This window comes from Anguilla rostrata, chromosome 9 (assembly GCF_018555375.3).
Source record: "Anguilla rostrata isolate EN2019 chromosome 9, ASM1855537v3, whole genome shotgun sequence".
NCBI classification, from domain to species: Eukaryota; Metazoa; Chordata; class Actinopteri; order Anguilliformes; family Anguillidae; genus Anguilla; species Anguilla rostrata.
This window is the reverse complement of record NC_057941.1, coordinates 37997278-38019891: the sequence shown is the minus strand read 5'-3', so window position 1 is coordinate 38019891 and position 22614 is coordinate 37997278. Positions and strand designations below refer to the sequence as shown.

At 41.1% G+C, this 22614-nt stretch overlaps 1 protein-coding gene across 3 annotated transcripts in view; it reads right to left on the bottom strand.

The window, feature by feature from the left end:
• Window positions 1-356: 356 nt before the first annotated feature.
• Window positions 357-22614, bottom strand: part of mpzl2b (myelin protein zero-like 2b) — a 45000-nt gene continuing 22742 nt past the window's right edge. The window contains exons 2-6 of one of the 3 annotated variants that reach the window (XM_064352045.1): window positions 13183-13352; window positions 12799-13009; window positions 7122-7284; window positions 3527-3584; window positions 2727-2865 (exon numbers count right to left, since the gene is read on the bottom strand). In XM_064352045.1, the coding sequence (XP_064208115.1) occupies window positions 2863-2865; window positions 3527-3584; window positions 7122-7284; window positions 12799-13009; window positions 13183-13352 (605 nt within the window). In that variant the 3' untranslated portion in view covers window positions 2727-2862. Of the gene's footprint in view, window positions 2866-3526; window positions 3585-7121; window positions 7285-12798; window positions 13010-13182; window positions 13361-22614 lie in introns of all 3 variants that reach the window. The other 2 variants (XM_064352044.1, XM_064352043.1) reach the window with 2 other exon arrangements.

The window sequence follows — 22614 nt, the reverse complement described above, 5'->3', positions numbered from 1 at the left end:
ACAAAAAAAAAAAAAAAAGAAAAATAGCAGCCCCACCTCCCGGTGAGGTCTTACGCAACCGGCTTGCCATAGGTCTTCCTATGGAGTTATTTACTGTAACAAACAGCAGCCCCACCTGCCGGTGAGGTCTCACGCAACCGCCTATAGGACTTTTATCACCACGTGCATGCGTATAATACTATTTAGTCCTGCTTCAATATCAACAAATCATCAAATCAATACTATATCTATAAAACAGAATAACAACAGAATAAGGAATTGAGAGATTATTTCTAATCCCACCGCTGCCACCAAAAGTAACTGTAGGAATTTCTTAACAAAAGTGATGGTGTTGAAGATAAAGATAACAAACAACAGAGTCAGGAGCTCCTTTATATAATTGAATAATACGACCGATCGGGGTACAAGTACAGTCTTCAAAAATAGAAAGTCCAATATATGAGTTTATATAGTTTACAGAGACAAAGGACAGCCTATGAGATTCATTTAATCACCATATGCAAAGATTCCATTTAGCCAATCATCAGTTAGGATCAGGGAGACCATACCAAGGCTGACCATGCAGGCCTAGAGGTCCTCTAAACCCCTAAATCACTTGATATATACCACAGCTGCATTCTATCTCCTCTAGCTTACATTGCAACAGGAACATGGCATGGGGTGAAACAGCATACACTTAGATGTACAGCCTTTAAAAGTACACTTTCAGAAGTATACAATGAAAACGTTTATGGAACTGCAATAAATGTTTTCAGAAATTGTACATTATCTGATTCACAAAACAAGCCATTGTTAAAGCTGGAAGCAAAGCATGTCACTAACTGTGCCCAATGAGCAGGGCTTGACATGAACTTTTTGCCTTGCCAGCCACTGTGGCTAGTAGTTTTCTAAAGTCATTAGTCACTCAGTGTTTTCACCAGCCGATAACCTTGCCATGAATATGCTCCATGTATCAGTTACAACAGCAAAAAGTACATGTATTCACAATTTTATATAATGGTGATGAAATTTGCACAATTTAGTGATGCAAATAAAATTTATTTTATTTCTCACCCATAGCCTAATTGAGGAGACCTGGCTATATCAGATGGTACTGAGCATTGTCAGAATAGAATGTGCTTACATTCATTTAATAATGTCAATGTTGAAGCTCTGCAGAGGCACTTTCATTTATTTATTTACTCTTACATTAGTTTTAAATTGCAATTGCAAAATATCATTGGCAGTGAAAAAATTACTACACCTGTGTAGGATCGTGCATCGTATGCTACAGGGTTAAACCGAACACTGCGACAAGCCTTCTTTCTTCTTTGGTTTTTCTGTAGTGCCAAATAAACTAAAGCCACTCTTAAATTGTGGACATAAATTTTTTACATAGAAAATGCTACCAAAAGGTCACCAGCCAAAGTGGCTGATAAGAGTGACAGAGTTACAAGCCACTACCAAATTCTACCTGCATTTGGCGGGTGGCAGGTGTTAATGTCAAGCCCTGCCAGTGAGACCAGTGCGAAAGAATGCCTACCTGTGTCTGTTCTAGTCATTCCTATGTACATATATAATGACTGGGTCTTGTACCAATCACAAGACAGATTTAAACCTGAACATGCCATGTTAAACCTCCTCCCTGGTGTTGTCATAGCTACACCCACAGAGCTTGCCACTTACAACTGGCGAATTAAAGTCTAAATGAGATCATTGGTATCAATGAAACATTTTAACCTCAGGAAAGAAATATCACATCTTCATCATTAACTAAGAAGACAACCACAGCAGAAAGTCAGTCCCCATTTTAGGAGGAAGCCAAAGGTTGATTTGAGTTGGCAGTGTGACGGTCATGCAGAATGAGTCGATTTCCAAAGCAGAGAACATTTAAAATGCAATCCCAGATCATGAAGGCACCCCTCAATTTTAGCGCCAGAAAAAAAACCATTCGGTTTTGGTGGAACAGGTTTTTGTTAAGCCCCATAGGTGGTTTTTTATAATTTCAATAAACCCTGTAGGCAGTGGTATAGAATTCTAATAAGTGCTGTAGATAAAGGCATCAAATTTTAATAAACCCTATATGTGGTGAGACAAGATTTTAATAAGCCCTTCAGGAACATTTTATTAGGGAATGACAGCTGTACAGAATCATTTCCACAGGGTCATTTTAAGATTCTGGCAGTAATATTAATGATCTATGTTAAAAAATCATAACCAGACCTGAAAATGCAGTAAAAATTCTTTTGAACCTTTAGTCCAGTATGATAAAAAAGTAACTAAAATACTTTATAAAAATGATAACAAAATGTAGTAATTCTCCCAGTGAATTATACTTAGCCTCAAAAATGGCACAGACTTGAATAGCACACCATGGAAATGTAAATTTGGTGCTTTGTGAGCAGTACTCCAAGGAGCCTCTGTCCTTCAATGGGACAAGCTGAAAGTATGACCAATAGCTTCCAGTGAGCCTAGGCAGGAAAACATTCAATTCCCAGTTCTGCTTGCAAAAACTGCAGATCTGCTGGATGATTAAGTATCTAGAGTAGATCTCATTTTCCTGTTGGACTATCCTCTGGCTTTGCTTTCTCTGTGGTTTCCTTGTTCATGCCAGATGGATGGTTTATCCCTTCTTTTGGGTCCACATCCATATCATTCATTGCCAGGATGGAATCAGCATCAGGTTTCATGGGGATGTTGTATGTGTCATCCTTTACTGAGATGGTGCCAGAGTTTATGGTCACTGTGTCAGTTGTAACTTCTGCCATCACTTCCAGGCTTTTCTTCTCGTCCTCCCTGGAGCTGATTTCTCTAGCACTGACCTCATCAGTGCTGTTGTTCTCCACCTCCTCTCTTGAGTTCAGCGGCAAGGTTTCCACTGGGTCACTGCAACGCAAATACACATGCATATGAGCATGCACACAAGCATGTACACACAAACATGCATGCACAGATACAAACACGTGCAGAAGCGCACACACATGAGCAGTCATTCATAGAGTCAAATACAGGACTAGAGAATCCATATCAGCAACTTATATCAGCTGCAGCTCCTCAGAGAAACACCCAACCATGCCCTTCAAAGGCAACCACATGATCACAGCGGCTCTAGATAATAAAACAGAGTACACAGTAAAATGTCCAGTGTTAATTCAACTCTAACAGAGTACATATGGTCCCACTCTGGTACATACGTACTCTGCAAGAGTTGATTTAACACTGGCCATTTAACTGTGTAAGCAAATACACTTTGAGTACTAATTTCAAAGTCATTTTATAAATTTTTATTGATTTATTTAAAATATTGGTGCACAAAGTGGGCTGTAAATATCCAATTTCCACCCTAATTTGGAATGTCAGGTGCACACCTGACCAGTGGGAGTTGCTAGAGAGTAATGAAATGTGGACCCCTAACCGACTGAACCCTCCCATACCCAGGGCACATCACCTTATGGAGCTACCAGCCACAGTCGGCACTAGCATGTTATTTATAGCACTAGTTATTTCTTTTTGGGAGGAAAGGCAACGGCCCAGGTCTGAGACATACCCGAAACACCCACAGCATGAGAATATATAGCAGGCAACACATCTCCTCCTGAGAAACCCTAACACACAGGGACAAAAAACAGGAAACTGCAAGATTTTAAGTGAACAGTAAGTTGTGAGATATCACATTAGGTGACAATGTTACCAATAATATTACAATGTAGAATTTAAAGAGATAAAAGAATGAGTCTGTGAGGGTGGGGTTGTTTGGTATGTTAATTTGTGAGTATTAATTAGTCATGTAAGCTGTCAGTTATTAATTTTAACTGAGGGATAATTTTTCCCTGTTTGTAAATTTACAGCATAGTGTTTGTTAGTCCACAAATCTAGTCACTAAAGCAGTGACACCCGGCATACAGAACAGGAAGTAAGACTGCCCTTCGTCTGTGTGGTGTGGGGTGGCTGCACCTGTGCGTAGTGAGGCAATCAGTGCGCACAGGTTAAATCTGCCATCCCCACCCACACAAAGGAGCCTCAGTCATGACTGTTTTACATCTGCTCATGTGGCTGTACCATCTTGCCACCCTTGTAAATAAATCTGGACTGTTGGAACATCATCTCCCTGTGTCTCTGTGCTGGAGGGCCCCTAGGAAAGCCACTTCGGTGGCCTGTGGCAGGCTTGTTTGCCACAGTGGCGCCCAACGTGGGGCTGCTCCGGCACAGGAAAGAGGCACAGGAGGGCCAGCCAGGAAGCACACTGGAGGAGGGGCAGCTCAGGTGTTCCCGACAGGGCTTCAGACGGATCCTCCAGGCCAAAAACAGGGAGCGGGAGATGACCATGGAAGGGAAGGAAGCGATCCTCAGCTGGGACGCTGGGGAGCTGGACCTGGCCGGGAAGGCGGGTCAGCTACGGGCAGCGCACAAGCGGTGGCCGTGCCGTTTTGCTTCCTTTTTTGTCCGTTTTGTTGTTTTAGTTTGTTGTTTTGGCCTGGTTGGTTTGCCCGGAGCCCATGAGGGGGTAAGCCTGCAGCAGCCTGCCAGCAGAGCCGACTGGCGGCCACCACAGCTACGAGGGTTCCAGGTCCCCAGCCCCGCAAGGAAGCAAGCCCACCAGCCCAGCCACCCCACCACAGCCCCTGGAACAGCCCAAGCCCGGCGATGCCCCCACCAGCCAGCAGAGCAGCCCAGGACTTCCCGTGCTCTGGGAGGGAGGAGGAAGAAGGGCTGCCTTGTCGTCCGGGGGAGGGTTGCAACATGTACTGGACTGTTCTGGGGCCACCCACCCTGACTCTTTAGTGGAGTGTTTTTATTTTGTTTTTTGCTTTGTTGGGAGTGCGGGGGGGGGGGGGGGTAGGCAGGCTTCGGCCAGTTTGGCATTGGGGGTATGTGGTGTGGGGTGGCTGCACCTGTGCGTAGTGAGGCAATCAGTGCGCACAGTTTAAATCTGCCATCCCCACCCACACAAAGGAGCCTTGGTCATGACCGTTTTACATCTGCTCATGTGGCTGTACCATCTTGCCACCCTTGTAAATAAATCTGGACTGTTGGAACATCATCTCCCTGTGTCTCTGTGCTGGAAGGCCCCTAGAAAAGCCACTTTGGTGGCCTGTGGCAGGCTTGTCCAAATGTCTTTCCCCATAAATACAAAACAGACAGAACCAGCATTTCATTCATTGTTGTGAGGCTGAGCTGCTGTCACCTGATGTTGTCAAAATCAAATTATCATGAATATACAATATAAATACACTACATTTCCAAAAGTATGTGGACACCTGAACATCACACCCATATGTACTTATTGAACATCTCATTCTAAAACCATGGGCATTACTATGAAGCCTTTGCTGTTATAACAGCCTCCACTCTTCTGGGAAGGCTGGGGGAGCATTGTCATGCTGAATGAGGAAAGGGCCTTCCCCAAACTGTTGCCACAAAGTTGGAAGTGCACAATTATCTGGAATGTGATTGTATGCTGTAGATTTCCCTTCGGTGGAAAAAAGGGGCCTAGCCCAAACCATGAAAAACAGGCCAAGACCATTATTCCTCCACCAAACTTCACAGTTGGCACTATTCAGGCCAGTACAGTTGGCACTATGCATTCCACCAAACCCAGATTTGTCTGTCAGGCTGCCAGATAGTGAACTCCAGGGAATGCATTTCCACTGCTCCAGAGACCAATGGCAGTGTGCTTTACACTTGATGAACAGTTCTTGTGCTGTCATTGTTTCTAGAGGTAGTTTGTGACTCTGTAATGAGTGTTGCAACTGAGGACAGATGATTTTTATGCACTACACACTTCAGCACTCGGTGGCCCCACTCTGTGAGCTTTTGTGGCCTACCGCTTTGTGGCTGAGCTGTTGTTGCTCCTATATTTTTCCACTTCACAGTTACAGCACTTCCAGTTGACTAGGGCAGACCTAGCAGGGAAGATATTTGGCGAACTGACTTGTTGGAAAGATGGAATCCTATGATAGTGTCAAGTGGAAAGTCACTGAGCTCTTCAGTACGACCCAATTTGTTGCCAATGTTTGTTAATGGAGATTGCATGGCTGTATGCATGATTTTATGCATATGTTAGCAATGGGTGTGGCTGAAATAGCTGAAACCACTAATTAGAAGGAGTGTCCACATACTTTTGGAAATATAGTGTATTTCACAGGAATGTGACAATGTGACTCTGGTTCATTTGCTTTTCGCCTAAGATATTTCCCTACATACAAATCTAAACTTGACCTGCATTTGTTAGAAAAATAAACTAAAATTTGCACTAGCATTTGGGCACAGCCATCTTGGAACAAGCTAGGCTTGTGACATTTTAGCTTGCTTTGTATTGGCAGCTCAAGCTATTCCTATTACTACACTGCTGACTTTCAATTAACTCAATGATGGATTATGAAAAAAATTAACTTTTGTATGACTTTTGAATTATCAAACAGATTTTTATTTTACTTTCACAAGCTACCTCTGATGAGACCACAACTACTGTGCTGCTGACTGGCTGCTCTGAAATAGTGCACTTGTAGAACAAGGGGTGAGGGAGGGGGTGGGTGGAGTCCAAGTTGGCTGCACCCTAACACTGCAAAAAAAGATCAAAATTTAGTTTATTTTTCTTACAAATATGGGTCAATTTTCAGATTTGAATGCAGGACCATATCTTGTCATATCAGGTAAAAGGCAAATGAACCAGAGTGCTTTACCCACATTTAATATGAATTTTTAAATCTTCAAATTAGTACTTGTCTGGATTTTCATTTGTCTTGCTATTTAAAAAGAGCAGCTTGTTTTTTAACAAAATTAGTAAAATTAATAGAATTGGTGCACGGTAGATGACCATACAAAATACCATAGGCCAGTAGGCGACTATACAAAATAATGTTTAGCCACAGTCTTCTCCTTAGAACAGAACTGAATAGAGCTCTCCATGGACCTGCCACACAAGAGGAAGTACATATAGAATTGTAAAGGAAGAGCACAGAATATACAAAGGTACAGGGCACATAGAAAATCAAAATTTTTCAGAGTAAAATTAAAAGGTTCCAGAGGAGAGCTACAGGTCAAAAATTTACCCAGCTGTTCCCCAGAGGAGGGGGATTTTTAGAGGACTGACAGCAGTGTGTGTATGTTTGAGTGTCCCCTGTCATGCCTCACTGCCTTACCACACAGCTAAGTCCTTCCTGTCACATTGAGGCATCCCCAGTTCCCTCTCCATGCTCCTCCGCCGGCAGAACTTGTACGACACAATGATGGCGAGGATGAGGAGGATCAGCCCAATGGCACCCCCGACAGCTGTAGCCAAAATAGCGATCTCCGAGAAGGAGGCTGCAATGAATGAATGCATCCGGAGTTAAATAATGACACCAAAAGAAGGGCTGCAACAAAGTTCAGGATCTGAAGCCTGTCTTTTTATTGATGCAAATGACTATCTTCCAGTGCCAAATTAGACACAAATCACAGGAACTGTTGTCTACCAAAAGGTCAGAGTAACAAATGCCTCTGCAGTATCTACTCAGATATTAGTCTAATGTAACTAACATAACAGTACACAATTACATGAATTTAATGTAACTACTTCAACAGTGACATCATTATATTAATCCAAGTACAGTTGAGGCCAAAAGTTTACATACACCTAGGCTAAAGATATTCAAACTCAGTTTTTCACAAATCCGCACATTTCATGATACCATACATATCTTTTGGAAAGTCAATTAGGGCATCTACTTTGTTCACAACAGAGGTAATTTTAAAACAATCGATTAGAGACAGATTTATTTCAGCTTTAATTCACTGTATCAAAATTCCAGTGGGTCAAAAAGTTTACATATACAGGGTTCATACACTTTTTCACCAATGATTTTCAATGACTTTCCCATGACTTCTCCACAACCTTTAACTGAATTTCCATGACCAAAACAAATTACTTTATCCCAGCGGGACGATTTAAAATTATTTATTGTAACACTAAGTGAAATTAGGTCTGCATCTGAAACATATGGTGCCTCTCTAAAACAAATAAACACCAGACAGACACACTTAGATACATTCTCTCATATTTTAATTCGAATAGTTTAACATTTTCGTCAATTTCTCAAACAGGGCTCGAAATAGCGACCATTTTGGTCGCATATGCTCCCGAAATTTAATCTGTGCGACCTCTAAATATAATTGGGAGCATTTGTGCGAGTGCAAATAATTGTTCTGGTGCGACCTTTTGTTTTCTTTTTCCAGTTGAACGTCTTTCTCTGTACATTCGCTAGTTAGTACACTCAGTATGTCCCTTGTGAGCTGACGGTGACCCTTCTAAACAATCGTGAGCTTGACATTCTTACCTTTAATGCTGATTTTAAATTGGTTAATATTAGCCTTCAATCACTCCCTTTCACTGCACTCCACTGTCACGCGACACAGAGAGCTAACGCGTTAACTAATGTTACCTGAAGACAAAAGTTTATGTTCAATTTATTAGCGTTATCGAAAGCTGAAAAGTTGAAGCGAACAATTACGGCATTTTTTTTTTAAACGTTAACGTAGTGTTTTGTGTAGCGACCCGGTTGAAACAGCTAATTTATCCGATGCAGTTTACTGGCGGTTGATTTAATTAGCGGTATTAATGTGACGAGAAGCGCTTTGTCGTTTGAAAGCATAACATGCAATTTCTTGAAGAGTCGACACATTTTAGGCGTGACAGTTTAACTGTTAGGCTACTTGAAAACCGTACTGTTATATTGTCATTTTTTATCAATAAAAAATCTATTGCATATATTGTTGGTGCTCCTTACATTTTGGTGGGTGCTCCTAACTTTTTGAAGTTAGGAGCACCAGTGCTACGAAGTAAAAAAGTTAATTTCGAGCCCTGATATATTATTGAAGCTGGACTTCCCTGGCATATTGTCGGGACAGTAGGGCCTACGTTTACTAACTGTTACATTAGCAGAAGCGTGCCTGTTGGGCGTGCCTGTAAACAGACTGAGCCAGACCGAATTAACTTCTCACACCACCAAAATACCGCGAAGGTTACGTGCCAATTTACGTTTTATTACTATATATACTATTTTTATGATTGGATTAATTAGTAATTATATTTGATGCAACTTTAGCTGTGTTTCCATTACTTTTCCAAAACTTTTCAAAAAATATTATTTTCCATAACTTTTCCAGGGCCTGGAAATTGCATTTTAAATTTCAATGACTTTTCCAGGTTTTTAATGACCATGCGAACCCTGCATATACCAAGTTGACTGTCTCTTTAAACAGTCTGGAAGATTCCAGAAATTGATGCAATGACTTTTTAGAAGCTTCTGATTGGCCAAATGTCATAAGTATGAGTTAACTAGGAGTTAATTGGCGGCTGTGGTTGTATTTAACCTCTTAGTGCAAAGCCACTAGTGGTCGGCATGCCGAGATTGCTGAACTCAGTCATTCAGTGCTACTGCAACCAAAGTATGAGTTAAAAACAGAAACGCTTTGTTTTAGTTTCATTAGTAGACAATACACGACAACTATGCCAAATACGGAGTTTTGCAGCACCACCATTGTCACTCTGGTCGTTCATTTAACAAGCACCCCCCCTCCCTGCAGTCTCACCTGCAACTACACCCCCCACCCATGACATAACGGACAATATTTTCGATGTGGGCATTCGTAAAAATATTCTTTCACCACTCAAAAATTGTATTCCGTCATGACAAGGAGATAAACCCAACAGCCTTAAGATATGCCAATACAGCAGTGAAAACGGTGCTCACTGGACTAAAAATTGAATAAATATACAACCTTACCATTGGTATTATGTGTAGATATGTCCCTTTTGAGACTGAGTGAAATATACACGCATTTGTGATGCCTGGGTACCTTCCAAAACAGCTGTGCGTAATACCACACGTGTTGTTTACGGCGTTGTCACCCTTTTTAGTGCAGTCTGGCTTGAATGACAATTCATTTATTCAGTAGGTGAGAGTATAAGCTTTCTATGTATAACATGTCTAATTTTGCTTTTGGAATAGCGTTTTATATCTCAGCGTAACCAAAAGTTTTCTCATCATGCATTCACTTACGCATTGACGGTGTTAGCAGTCAAAGACACTGCACCTGACGAAACGCTGTGAATGATTTTTCGTAGTTTCTTGGAAAATACTATTATAATTGAGGACTTCTGGGCATAGCTAAGCCATATGTTTGATGATAGACCTAGCTGACATCGCTTTCTGGAGTAAGACCAAGGCGGATAGAACTGTTATCATTGATTTACTGTCTCTGTCTCTATCTACTGAACACAGATAAGATTTCATCATTGCTATGTAAGTATTACTGCTCATAATATTTTGGATATATACGTTGTTTTTGAAATTGAGTGTCTTTAATTAGGTTAGTGGTATTTTATAATGAGGATATTTCACACTGTAATGTAAGCGTTCGTTGGTAGTTTAGTAGTTTTTGTGATGCATGCAACAGTGATGACATGAGAGTTGGAACATTGCCAAAACGTGGTGGACGGTTGAAAATTGTTTAACATGGTAGAAATTACCAGGACCATTTAGAATGGTATAGAAGCTTGCATTTCCTCAAAAAATTTCAACAAATTCAAGGGGTATGAATAATTTTGGACATGGCATTTTTTGTAAAAATGTAAAAAAACATAGAAATAGGTAACATTTTTCATTAATATCTCTAACACAATGTCTTACCGTCTTTTGTCACCTTCTTATGTCATTTCCAACCAGAAGAAACCTATTTGTCAAATAAAAATTCACTATAACTCAATTTGGCATGGGTATGAATAATTTTGGGCTTAAGTGCAGGTGTTACAGCAGTGCACCTTGATTCAGTGACCGATGAAAGCAATAATTTACAAGTATGCTACTTGTAAATGCCTGCGTCTAATTGAGGTTCAAGAAATTAAACAGGCTTCAATGGGATGTGAATTTCTTAATTAGAAATCTAAAGTTACACAGCAAATTTCAGGGATTCAAAAATCTGGAGTGTTACATGTTAGATTTCTGGAGTTTATTTTCAGACCTACGTGTTCAGGGTCCATCCTTTGCGGTGTATTATCTTGGAGTTCATTTATTAGGTGTATATGAACTTGATTCAACTCCACACCACAGCGTTGATTACATACCTTGCACTGTGCTGTGCCCTGTGGACTTCACGTGGTCTTCGTGTTGCAAGCATGCTAAATATAACATTTAATTTTTATATGACCAAATAGCAGTACTTTGTAGAATCAGGCACACAATTACACAATGCCAGCACAGCATGGTGGTGCAGTGGGTAGCACTGTTGTCCTTGGTTCAAATCCCAGCCAGCGCCTTTCTGTTCTTCCCATGTCCATGTGGGTACTCTGGTTTCCGCTCGCAGTCCAAAGACATGCAGAGGTCAGGTTAATTGGAGAGTCTAAATTTCCCCAGGTATGAGTGAGTGAGTGAATGATGTGGGTGTGCCGTGTGATGGACTGCAGACCTATCCAGGGTGTATTCCTGCCTCTCACCCTCCAACCCAGACAAGGATAAGCGGATTAAATAATGGATGTAACATTGATGTAACATTTGCTAGTTAACAGTTAGCTTCAACTTTGGTTGCATTTTCTCCTCCACGATTTCCATAACATTTAACCCGGTATTGCTCAGTAGGCTAACCCTGGTTTGCGTACATGTATATTCCTACATGTGCTCAGTTCAATCTTATTTTTAGCTTTATTGTTTTACTTTCATTAGGATTCAAGGCAGACTCTACTCAACATTGAGGAGGATAGCGTTATTGACTCCAGATCAACGAGAAGTCAAGGGAATGAAAGGGTAAGCTTGAACTGTTGGTAGCGTTAGCTATGATTTTGCAGGTGTGTTCTGTTATCTAAATATAAAGTTGAACAATCTACAGCATTGGCAACACGGTGGTGTTTGCATGTTCTCCCCCTGTCCACATGGGTTTTCTCCAGGGCGTACTTCTGTCGCTTACCCAATGTATGCTGGGATAGGCTCTCATAATCCTGCCCAGAAAAATGCAGAATAGATAATGGATGGATAGAATCTTCCAAATGGAAGCAATATTTGAACTCCCTTCAGTTTCAACTCCTGAAGAGAGTTAAAAGATAAGCTCCCAGAAAAGAGTTAGTTTAAGTCTATTCGATGGTACACTCAAATCGAGTTGAATCTAACTCCCATGGAGTTTATTCCAAAGACCAAAATGCTGTACATTGACTGTAAATAAAATAATGGTTTCATCATGTTGCCACTCGCTGAGGTCCATCTAAACTGGAAATTTGTGTTTGGTCGCTCATATCTCTGTTGTTACTGATATTGTATCTGCTCATCTCACAAATGCATGATCATTACAAATGGGACATCATTGTAAAGGGAAATGAACATACTTTCCAATGATATAAGATACAATGCTAATAATACAGTGACAACAGAGATATGATCGACCAAACACAAATTTCCAAACTTTTTTTGAGGAGTTTATTTTAGAACCAGAGCAGGCTGGCAGTGGGGAACGACAGGATGTCAGGGAGGAGGGAAAAGGAGATGAGGGGTCTGATGATAATCAGCCATCTAACCTGGCTGATGACTAGGAGGATGCAGGAAAAGAGAGGGATGAGTCAATCACTCAGTGAATATGAATTTCCATTGGCTAAACCCTCTTATTTCCTGTACTGTTATACGGCGACTTTATGGTGATACGGCGCTAAATTAATCCAGTGAACTGCATATGCGCTTAAACTAAGTGCGTTTCATTGAATCTAGCCCAGTGTAATCCCGCTTCACATTTTTCCAGTGCACTTTTGTGTTAGGTATGCTATCATACATTTCTCCAGGTGAGTTGTTTTAGACTCACCTGTGCGCACCACCTTTAGCTGCAGCTCTCCCGCCATGCCATGCACATCAGGAGGGTTCTTCACATGGCAGCTGAAGGTTCCATTGAAGGTGAACTTCACATTGTGCAGCAGAATAGAGGCATCACCCCTGGCAATGTCACCTGCCCACTCCACCTGTTCCTTGAAGCGACCTTCCAATACAGGATATGCCTTCTCTTGGAAGTAGAACACCTGGAGGGAGCAGGGTGAGAACACCCCACTGGTTAAGAACAGGGAAAGTGGCCAAATAGGTAAGCAGTGCAGTGTAATCTGTTATGAACATAGTTCCTTAACTGGTACACTAATATTGCCTCAATACCCGACACATCCTCCTGCTACCTTAATTGCATTTCCCAATTACTCACTGACTCTTCAATCCCACCACCCAGGGGCTGGAAGTTCCAGGTCACAGACGCCACGGACGGCAAGATGGCCACTGTAGACTGGAAGGTACACTTAAGCTTCACATTCGTCCCATTTACCGCCTCTACCTCCTCAGGTGTGTACACAGTCATCCCACGGACCTGGAACACACCTGGGAACCTCACACAGAGAGAATGACCAGTCAAGAATAGATACAGGCTGCATTTACACATGAAGTGACACTTTACTCTTAAATATAACACCCAGGACTTTTAAATATGTTAGGACATCTGGCAATGCAATTCAAAAAAGCATTCTGCTTTCATATTCCAGCTGGAATCCTACTGAATAGTTTATATTTGTACTTATTTGTAGCTTAATTATTTGTACTGTACTTATTAAGTAATGTCTCGGACATTCACAAAAGTGATTTTATGGAAGTGAATTTCCTGGAAGATATGTCTCTCTCTGTTGAGTGAGAAATCCCCCGAATCCCTGATTTCACACCATCTGGTATACAGTATAACCTATGCACAACGGGAAAAAATGTTTAAAAACATGGAATTCTCTTCAACAGAACAAGAACTTAAAGGATTAAAGCCGCAAGCGGCGTTGGGAGGGGTCCAAGCATTGGCACCATCGCGCCCCCTATGGAGCGATTTTAAAATGGCTTTGTCCTCATGATCATATGCCTTCACCCAACATATCTACTGAATATCATGATGATCGTATAAAATATTGATGACTTATGGCCAATTTTGTGCTAAGAGACGCTGTTGGATGACTTAGTTACGTCGCCATGGATATGTCCTGGCCGCTTCCCGTAAAGGCCTTTACTATGTCGTAACACTTAGATGGTCCGGCGTGTATGCACAGCTGCAGTGTTTCTGCACCGCAACTAAAAAAGGCGTCACACTAGTGTTGTCACGATACCAAGATTTTGACTTTGATACTGATACCAGGTTTAGTATTACGATACTCAATACTGAAATGATACTTGAAACTTAAACGATGCTAATTCGATACTCGGTACCTAACGATACTGAAATTACCTTAATAGATGAGAAACGTAATGTCCACAAGGGTTGACCTCATTTTCAAATTCATGGTTTATGAACAACCTGGTTCATTAACAACCTTTAAGTTGAAGCCTCTTCAACATATTAATATGCATAGGCCTATAGTGTTACAACACTGAACAATAGAAAAATGTGTTAAATATATTTCAAAAATGAAACAGTTGTAAACTAAATAATCTTTAAAACAGGTCTTTCACCTTTAAATAGATTTAAAAACAGCATATTTTAATAACAATACAGCATCTATCTATAATAAAATATTTCCAAATTGGAACACCTATTGCTACTGAAGTGAACTGAGTCAAAGCTTGCGCTGTATCAAGGAGCTGAGTGCACAAGCGCAAGTCACCTCACTTGGCAACCTTAGTTGCTACTGCCTTCTAGCGAAGATTCTGACAAATTACACTTTTCATCCTCTCAATCAGTAATGCGGGAGACAATTTTCCCTGGCTTTTACATTTGACTCAAAACTACCGAACGTCGGAATATTCTAATACCGAACCGTTTCTTTTTTTTTTTTTTTTTTTTTACGGACCGAAAAAGTGCTGAAGTTTCGGTATACGGTGCAACACTACGTCAGACACATATTCCAATCCATTGCTCAGCTTAGCAGAGAATGCACATTTCAGAGCGCCTCAGAGACAGATATAATAATAATACATGAATACGCATTTCAAATAATAAAGACGACATTGAGAAAAAACTTTGTCTCGTTTATTTCGTTATTCAGTGAGCAGCGTTTTCACTGCTGTATTGGCATATTTTAGGGCTAATGTCGGGTTTATCTTGTTGCTACGGAATATTACATGACATTACAGGCATTTGGCAGACGCTCTTATCCAGAGCGACGTACAACAAAGTGTATAATCATAATCAGGAAAAAGTGTGTCGAAAACCCTAGAGGGAAGTACCGTTCCAAGTGCAGGGAACAACCGCATAGTTCAACTTGGACCCGGTAGGTTAAACTGATTAACACCAACACAAACAAGAACAGCAACAACGCAGTCTATGCAGAAATACAAGCAATAGTTAAGACGAGTTAAGACTAAGTCACCTACGAAACAACTACCTAGTTACAACCCTAAGCTTACAGTCAATTTAGAGATTAAATTGAGAATACGATTTCTCTCAGCATAATGACGATTTAAAGACTAAACGAACTCACCCGATATTGTCTTCAAATGGACCGTATTATTTATTTAGACATTGGCAGACTACAGCATAAATTGCGTCTTTTGTTTATGTGCAATGTTAGTAATTGCAGCGAGAAACTGCAGCTGTAGGTCGTTATGTTATGGTAGCAACGAAACGAAGCGGACTATATATGTATTAGGCTACCGTCATTGTTTCATTATACCAGCGTGTTTTCGCGCGTTTGCACAGAAACTCAGAACCTATCAATAAAATGGTTTAGCTATTTCTCAGCATAATGACAGATTCAAAGACTAAACGAACTCACCCGATACTGTCTTCAAATGGATGCAGGCTAAAGAAAAGTAATTATTCATCCTCTCAAAAAGATTTTACTAACAAACTTGGTAGCTTAGCATGCACTCTGGGTGGCACTGTCTTCCACTGCTTCCCCGACGTTCAGACCCTCCCCTCACTGATAAAAACTAGACCCTACGGTGTCGGATTACTCGCGTCGCCATGGATGTCGCTTGCCGTAAAGAAGTTTACTAGATGTCGTAACGCTTAGATTTGGAGCTCCAGCTTTTCCGCACCCCAACTAATAAAGAAGTCCAAATGGCGGGCAAACCATATGGCGAACATCGGTGGTCCCAAAAGCAAAGTTGTAGAGCACATTCAGATGCATCGGTCGATGAAGTTTTGTGTTGATCTGACATACGGTGTGGGAGTTAGGACCTTTTAAACATGACCCTTTTGTTATAGCGCCACCATCTGGCCGACATAGGTGATTTGTAGTGCCTGAGTAATGGGGGCCCATAGGAACCCACCCACCAAATTTGGTTGGTGTACAACTTATGGTTGCTGAGCCGCAGACATTTTAGCGGAGAAAGCTTCCACGCCCCAACGAACAAGTCAAAATGACAGGCAAACAATATGGCGGTCATAGGTGGTGCCAATGGCAAAGTTGTAGAGCACGTTCAGATGCATAGGTCGATGAAGTTTTGTGTTGATCTAATGTATGGTGTGGGAGGTATGGCATTTTACGCAAAACCCTTTGTTATAGCGCCACCATCTGGCCGACATAGGTGATTTTTTGTGCCTGAGTAGTGGGGGGCCATAGGAACCCACCTGCCAAATTTGGTTGCTCTAGGACTTATGGTTGCTGAGCCTCAGACACTTTTAGCAGAAAAAAATAAGAATAATAATAATAATCCTAACAAATACAATAGGGTTCCACCAGCTTCGCTGCTTGGACCCCTAATAATCCTAACAGAGACAATAGGGTTCCACCAGCTTCGCTGCTTGGACCCCTAAATATAATCACTCAGTGATTGCCCTTCTGTAACCAAGACAAATAGTGATCACTGGTGAGTAATCTTATATGGAATAGTGATATCCTTTATTTCACAAAACACAATTCTTCATGAAGAAGTATTTGTTGCAACACATTTTATTTCCTGAAATAACATTTAATGAGTTTTACATCAGCTAGTGAGCCTTGATGCTATATCTGGTAATGAAAGCAATTTCATTGTTGTAAAATCATTGGGCCTCATTCACAAAATGTTTCTTAAATTCTTCTTACTTTTATTCTTTTGAAAAGTTCTTATGAAAAACCAATGTGGCGTTCATGAAACATGCACAAATCTTCAATTTTCTGTGAGTATCCCAGGTGTAAGGGATGATAATTGCCAACTGTTCATAATTTGGATGTGCATGCCTTTTCATGTGATTAGCAAAGGGAAACACCATAGAAATCCAATGAAAAGCATACCGACTTCAATGTCATGTGTAAACATCAGCCATTCATCATTCTCCACAACCATACAGTACCTGTGTGATCCCTAAAACGTGCTTTCTCCCCAAGGCACAATTAGCCAAGTAAGCAGCAAATACAGCATTGCTAAGTGTTGGGTTTGACTGCAGGGTTTCCACCAGTGTACTGCAAGCCCGGCGGCCCGCCAGGCCTAAATTGACCCCACGCCGGGCCTAAGCATCAGGGATTTAAAAAAATTTTTAAAGTATTTTTTAGATGTTTTTTAAACTACTGTTACAGTGGGGCGGCTCGATTGGAAAGCTCACCAGCGGCATCTGTTGGTTTAAACGTGAACACACTATAGGAAAACAGCAGGTCTGTTCTTTACCCTCATTGTGCATAGAGTGACGTTCAACAATTGATGTTTCCAACTATCACAAACTAACGGTACCTAGCAAGGCACCATTTCTTTAGTAGGCTAACTAACCTCGTTACAAACTGTGTTATCACTTCATCTCGTCGGTAAGTACATTCTTTTTATAACTTTTATAACTTAAGCAGTGTGTAGGTAATGTTAAACTAGTAGCATGAATGTAACGTTCGATACATTATAACATTACATGATTTATTAATCGCCATCAAAATAACGACTAGTTTATTAATAACGTTAGCTTGATGACATTGATGTGCACGACAACGTGGTCATTTAGCTAACTTAGCTAGCTAGCCAAACAGTCAGTAACACAGATACATAGATATTGTTGTTGTTGAAATGCGCCCAGCATTCCAAGGCTGTACATTGTTGTAAGATTCAGTGGCCAATCAGTAGGCAGTGTTGTGCATATCCCACTCTTACAGCTCGTTTCCAGCCCAAACCACTGCAAAGAGAGCAAACTTTTTTTTTGTCAGTGACATTTCCTTCTGACATCTACAACGCAATTGCAAACACAACATTTATTTTGCCTTTTTGTATAGCTATTTCCATGGATAAAATCACATTTATTCTTATTATTTATTGGTAAAAACATTTACTTCATATCCAGGGAGATAGCCAACTACTTGCACGTTACATGACATGTGTAGCCATTTAGTAACGATCGCATTTCAGGCTAGAAAATAACCTGGTAATCCAGAGAAATTGCTGAGTTGTCTTAGAATCTTTATCGCAACAGAATGTATCAAGGCTGGCAGCCCGGATCAAATTTGTTGTGACAGCTACCGTCCAAAACAAACACCTGAGAGAGGCTACCTGAGCGCGTGCCTCCCCCAAGGCGTTACGTCATTGTTTTGCAATGCGCAGCTGTCGTAAATACATGCTGGCTTCGATAAGCGGAATCGATAAGCTTGGAGCCATACGATTCCAATGAATAGGACAACTTGGAACCGGTTTGCGATTCCCATCCCTACTTAAATATGCCCAGCATTCCAAGGCTTGTTGTAAGATTCAGTAGCCAATCGGGACTTGAATACAAGTTTTTTGTACAGTGCAAAAACTTTGATATTATTTATTTTAATTTAATTTCTTTTGTTGTTGAAAACACAGTGTTCCAAGTCTCTACATTGTTGTCAGATTCTTTGTAAGACTATGCTATTCTGTAAATAGTTGTTGATTTTTTAAAAATGTGTGTTGAATAAATGACTTATTTATAACAACATTCACATTACGTAGTTATATTTTCAAATCTCCAGTCAGCTTTTAGCACTGACTTAATGTAGGGCCCTATGGAATCTGTGTTATAGCTTTTTTAAATTCTGAATTCCGCGATTCCGTCCGTGATTATGTTATCACAGAAACTATAGGGCCCTACCTTAATGCTGCCATCAGTCTGTCGCTGGCCCGCGCCGGGCCCCCATCAAAAAAGACACTTGGCCGTCGGCCCACGCCAGGCCGCCGGCCCCCGTCAAAAGATACTTGCCACCGAGCCTAACAATTTTTCTGGGGGAAACCCTGGACTGTGCACTTGTGGGTCTTCATATGTCTTCATCTATCATTAGAATCATTCACTTTTATTACTAAATGAAATAAATTAAATGTTACAACAAGGTTATTATCACAAACCAAAAATAGGACTAGGTGTCAAAAACATTTTAAACCGAAAAAAAAACTTTTTTGAAAAAATGAAAACTTGCAAACCACTCTTGAAACATGAATAAAAATTTTAAACTAAATAAAAACTAGTGAAAGGCCAAGGTTATTCAAATAGGTTAATGAAGTTAATCAATAGCCTATCTAGGCCTGTAATTTTACTGATAAACATTTAGCTGTTACTATGAGGTCTGTAATTACTTAAATTGTATATTCATATCACTTTTCTTACCTTCACGTTGTTGATTCACATGCAAATTGGCACACTAATAGATGGTACCCCCCAACCACTACTCATTAAATTTGTTGCTAAATGGCTACATGGTAGCACTATAGCAGTTAACTGAATTTCCACAAATTAAAAACCCCTTAGCGCACATGCCAAATATGACAAATCCTTGCCCATTTATGGGGTACCCTATTTAAAGCTTTATATCTCCAGATGTGGGTGTCAGACTTGAAAAATTGCTTAAAAGAAGCAAGACATTTGTACCATTTACAATACTAACTTAGATTATTTCTTCCTAAACTATGAATATAAACTACCAAAGTGCCACAAATGCAATTGTCTAGGCAAAAAATGAAAAATCAATTTTCTCTTTTTTAGTTTGCAATGAAATACTGAGAGATTGCAAATATACAGCAGGTTAAACTATACATGTCCTGGATCAAAAACCCCTTTGAATCAAGTGTAAGCAGTGTACGCAGTGTCTCCAAATCTATTCAAAATGTCTAAATTATGCATTGCTGTAAATCACAACATAATCATGTATTTCACTACAAATCAACTGTTTGATAAATGGTAAATGGACTGCATTTATATAGCGCTTTTATCCAAAGCGCTTTACAATTGATTCCTCTCATTCACCCATTCACACACACACACACACACCAAAGGCTGCCATGCAAGGTATCAATCAGCTCGTTGGGAGCAATTAGAGGTTAGGTGTCTTGCTCAGGGACACTTTGACACGCCCAGGATGGGGGATCGAACCGGCAACCCTCCGACTGCCAGACAACCGCTCTTACCTCCTGAGCTATGTTGCCCCCTGGTTTGACTGAAGAAAGTGACTGGGAATTACAAGCTTTCAGTCAGTACAGTGGTCTAAAATAGCTAGGGGTCCAGAAACACAACAACACATGAACACAAAAGGAACCTCAGACCCCTCTGATGTAATAAATTATCGACCCGTATCGCTTCTACCCTTTCTGTCCAAAACCCCTGAGCGAGCAGTGCTTAAACAACTAACCTCTTTTCTCCATCAGAACAACCTGCTAGACCCTCACCAGTCTGGCTTCCGATCCGGGCACTCAACAGAGACTGCGCTCCTGGCTGTGACGGAGACACTCGCCACTGCAAGAGCCTCACGCCTCTCCTCTGTCCTCATCCTTCTTGACCTGTCTGCGGCATTCGACACGGTCAACCACAAAATACTCCTCTCCACCTTGGCTGAGATGGGCATTGCTGGGACTGCCCTGTCTTGGTTCGCTTCGTATCTTACAGATAGGTCCTACCAGGTCACCTGGATGGGGTCTGCCTCTGCTTCTCATCCCCTTGTTACGGGAGTACCGCAGGGATCTGTACTGGGTCCTCTGCTGTTCTCCATTTACACCAAATCTCTTGATTCAGTTATTAATTAACATGGCTTCTCCTATCATTGTTATGCAGATGACACGCAACTCTTCCTTTCTTTCCCCCCCTCGGCCTCCCAGGTCGATAAGATATCTTCCTGCCTGGCTGACATCTCTACCTAGATGGCCAGCCACCACCTGAAGCTCAACCTCAACAAAACTGAGCTGCTCTTCTTCGCATACAAGACCTCCTTACTACGTGAGCTCTCAATCACGGTTGATGGCACCAGCTCTCAATCATGGTTGGTGACTGCCTCTCACTCTGCTAAGAGCCTGGGGGTGGTCCTGGATGACCAACTGGACCTCAAGGAGCACATCAAGGCAACATCAAGGTCCTGCAGATTCCTTCTGTACAACATCAGAAGGAGTCGATCATACCTGACCACACACTCTACCCAGCTGCTTGTCCAGGCTATGGTGACCTCCCGCTTTGATTACTGCAACTCTCTCCTTGCAAGCCTGCCAGCTTGTGCCATACAGCCACTACAGATGATTCAAAATGCCGCTGCCCGACTCATCTACAACCCTCCCACTTCACACCTCTGCTACGATCACTCCACAGTATTTCCCAAGAAATTATGAATAATAGTTGACCACGTTTCGTGCTGCGTCTTTTAATGCTACCACAGAGTGAATGCATAAGTGAATGCGACGATAAGAAAAATTTCAGTTATGCTGACCTAAAAAACGCTATTCCAAAAGAAAAATGAGACATGTTATACATCGTTAGAAAGCTTATACTCTCACCTACTGAATAAATGAATTGTCAATTGACCACCTGAAACACTAACCTACTTATTTCATATTTATTTGAGAGGACTGGATGCCATTACCTCTTAAAATGCAAGTCCTGTAAAAATACACATAATAAACTTTCTAAATGAAAATAACTTCATGCATATACAAATGACAAATTAAAGGAAAAACTAATATAAAGTATCTTAGTAAGGCATTGGACCACCATGAGCCACCAGAACAGCTTCAATGCGCCTTGGCACACAATCTACAAGTCTCTGGAACTCCACTGGAGGGATGGAACACCATTCTTCCAAAATATATTCCTTCCTTGTGCTTTGATGATGGTGGTGGCATTGCCATCCTGGAAGAGACCACTTCCATCAGGATAGAAATGTTTCATCATATGATAAAGGTGATCACTTAGAATAACTTTGTATTGATTTGCAGTGACCCTTCCCTTTAAGGTGACACGTGGACCCAAACCATGCCAGGAAAATGCCACCCACAGCATAACTGAACCACCGAACCCCCTCAGTGTAGGGATCAAGTGTGTAGTTGTCGATGGACTGTTCTCGCTGATGCGGTCTGACCATGTCCTAGTTAACATTCTCAGTTACCTGAGTTGCTCATCTTTTTTTCCTTATATATTGCACTAATGCATGAACATCACAGTCATCGAATGTGCGCTTTCGACCACAATTTCTGACTCCATTTACTGATGTCTTTCCCATAGATCTAAATGCAGCTGTCACTTTATCACTGTTCCTATTGAAACACTACCCAGTTGAGCAGTTTGAAGTGACTGAAGTGACTTTGTGACTGAAGCTCCCGCCATTCATGCCACAATAATGAACCCTCTTTTCAAAGTCACTTAGATCTTTTCCTCTTCCCATCTTGATCCAAAATCGAGGTCAGCTGGGCCTGCTCAGCATTTTTATACATACCACAGAGCATGATAGGATGCTAATTGCTTATGTGTATCATGCCGTACACAATTATGGAAGCATATGCA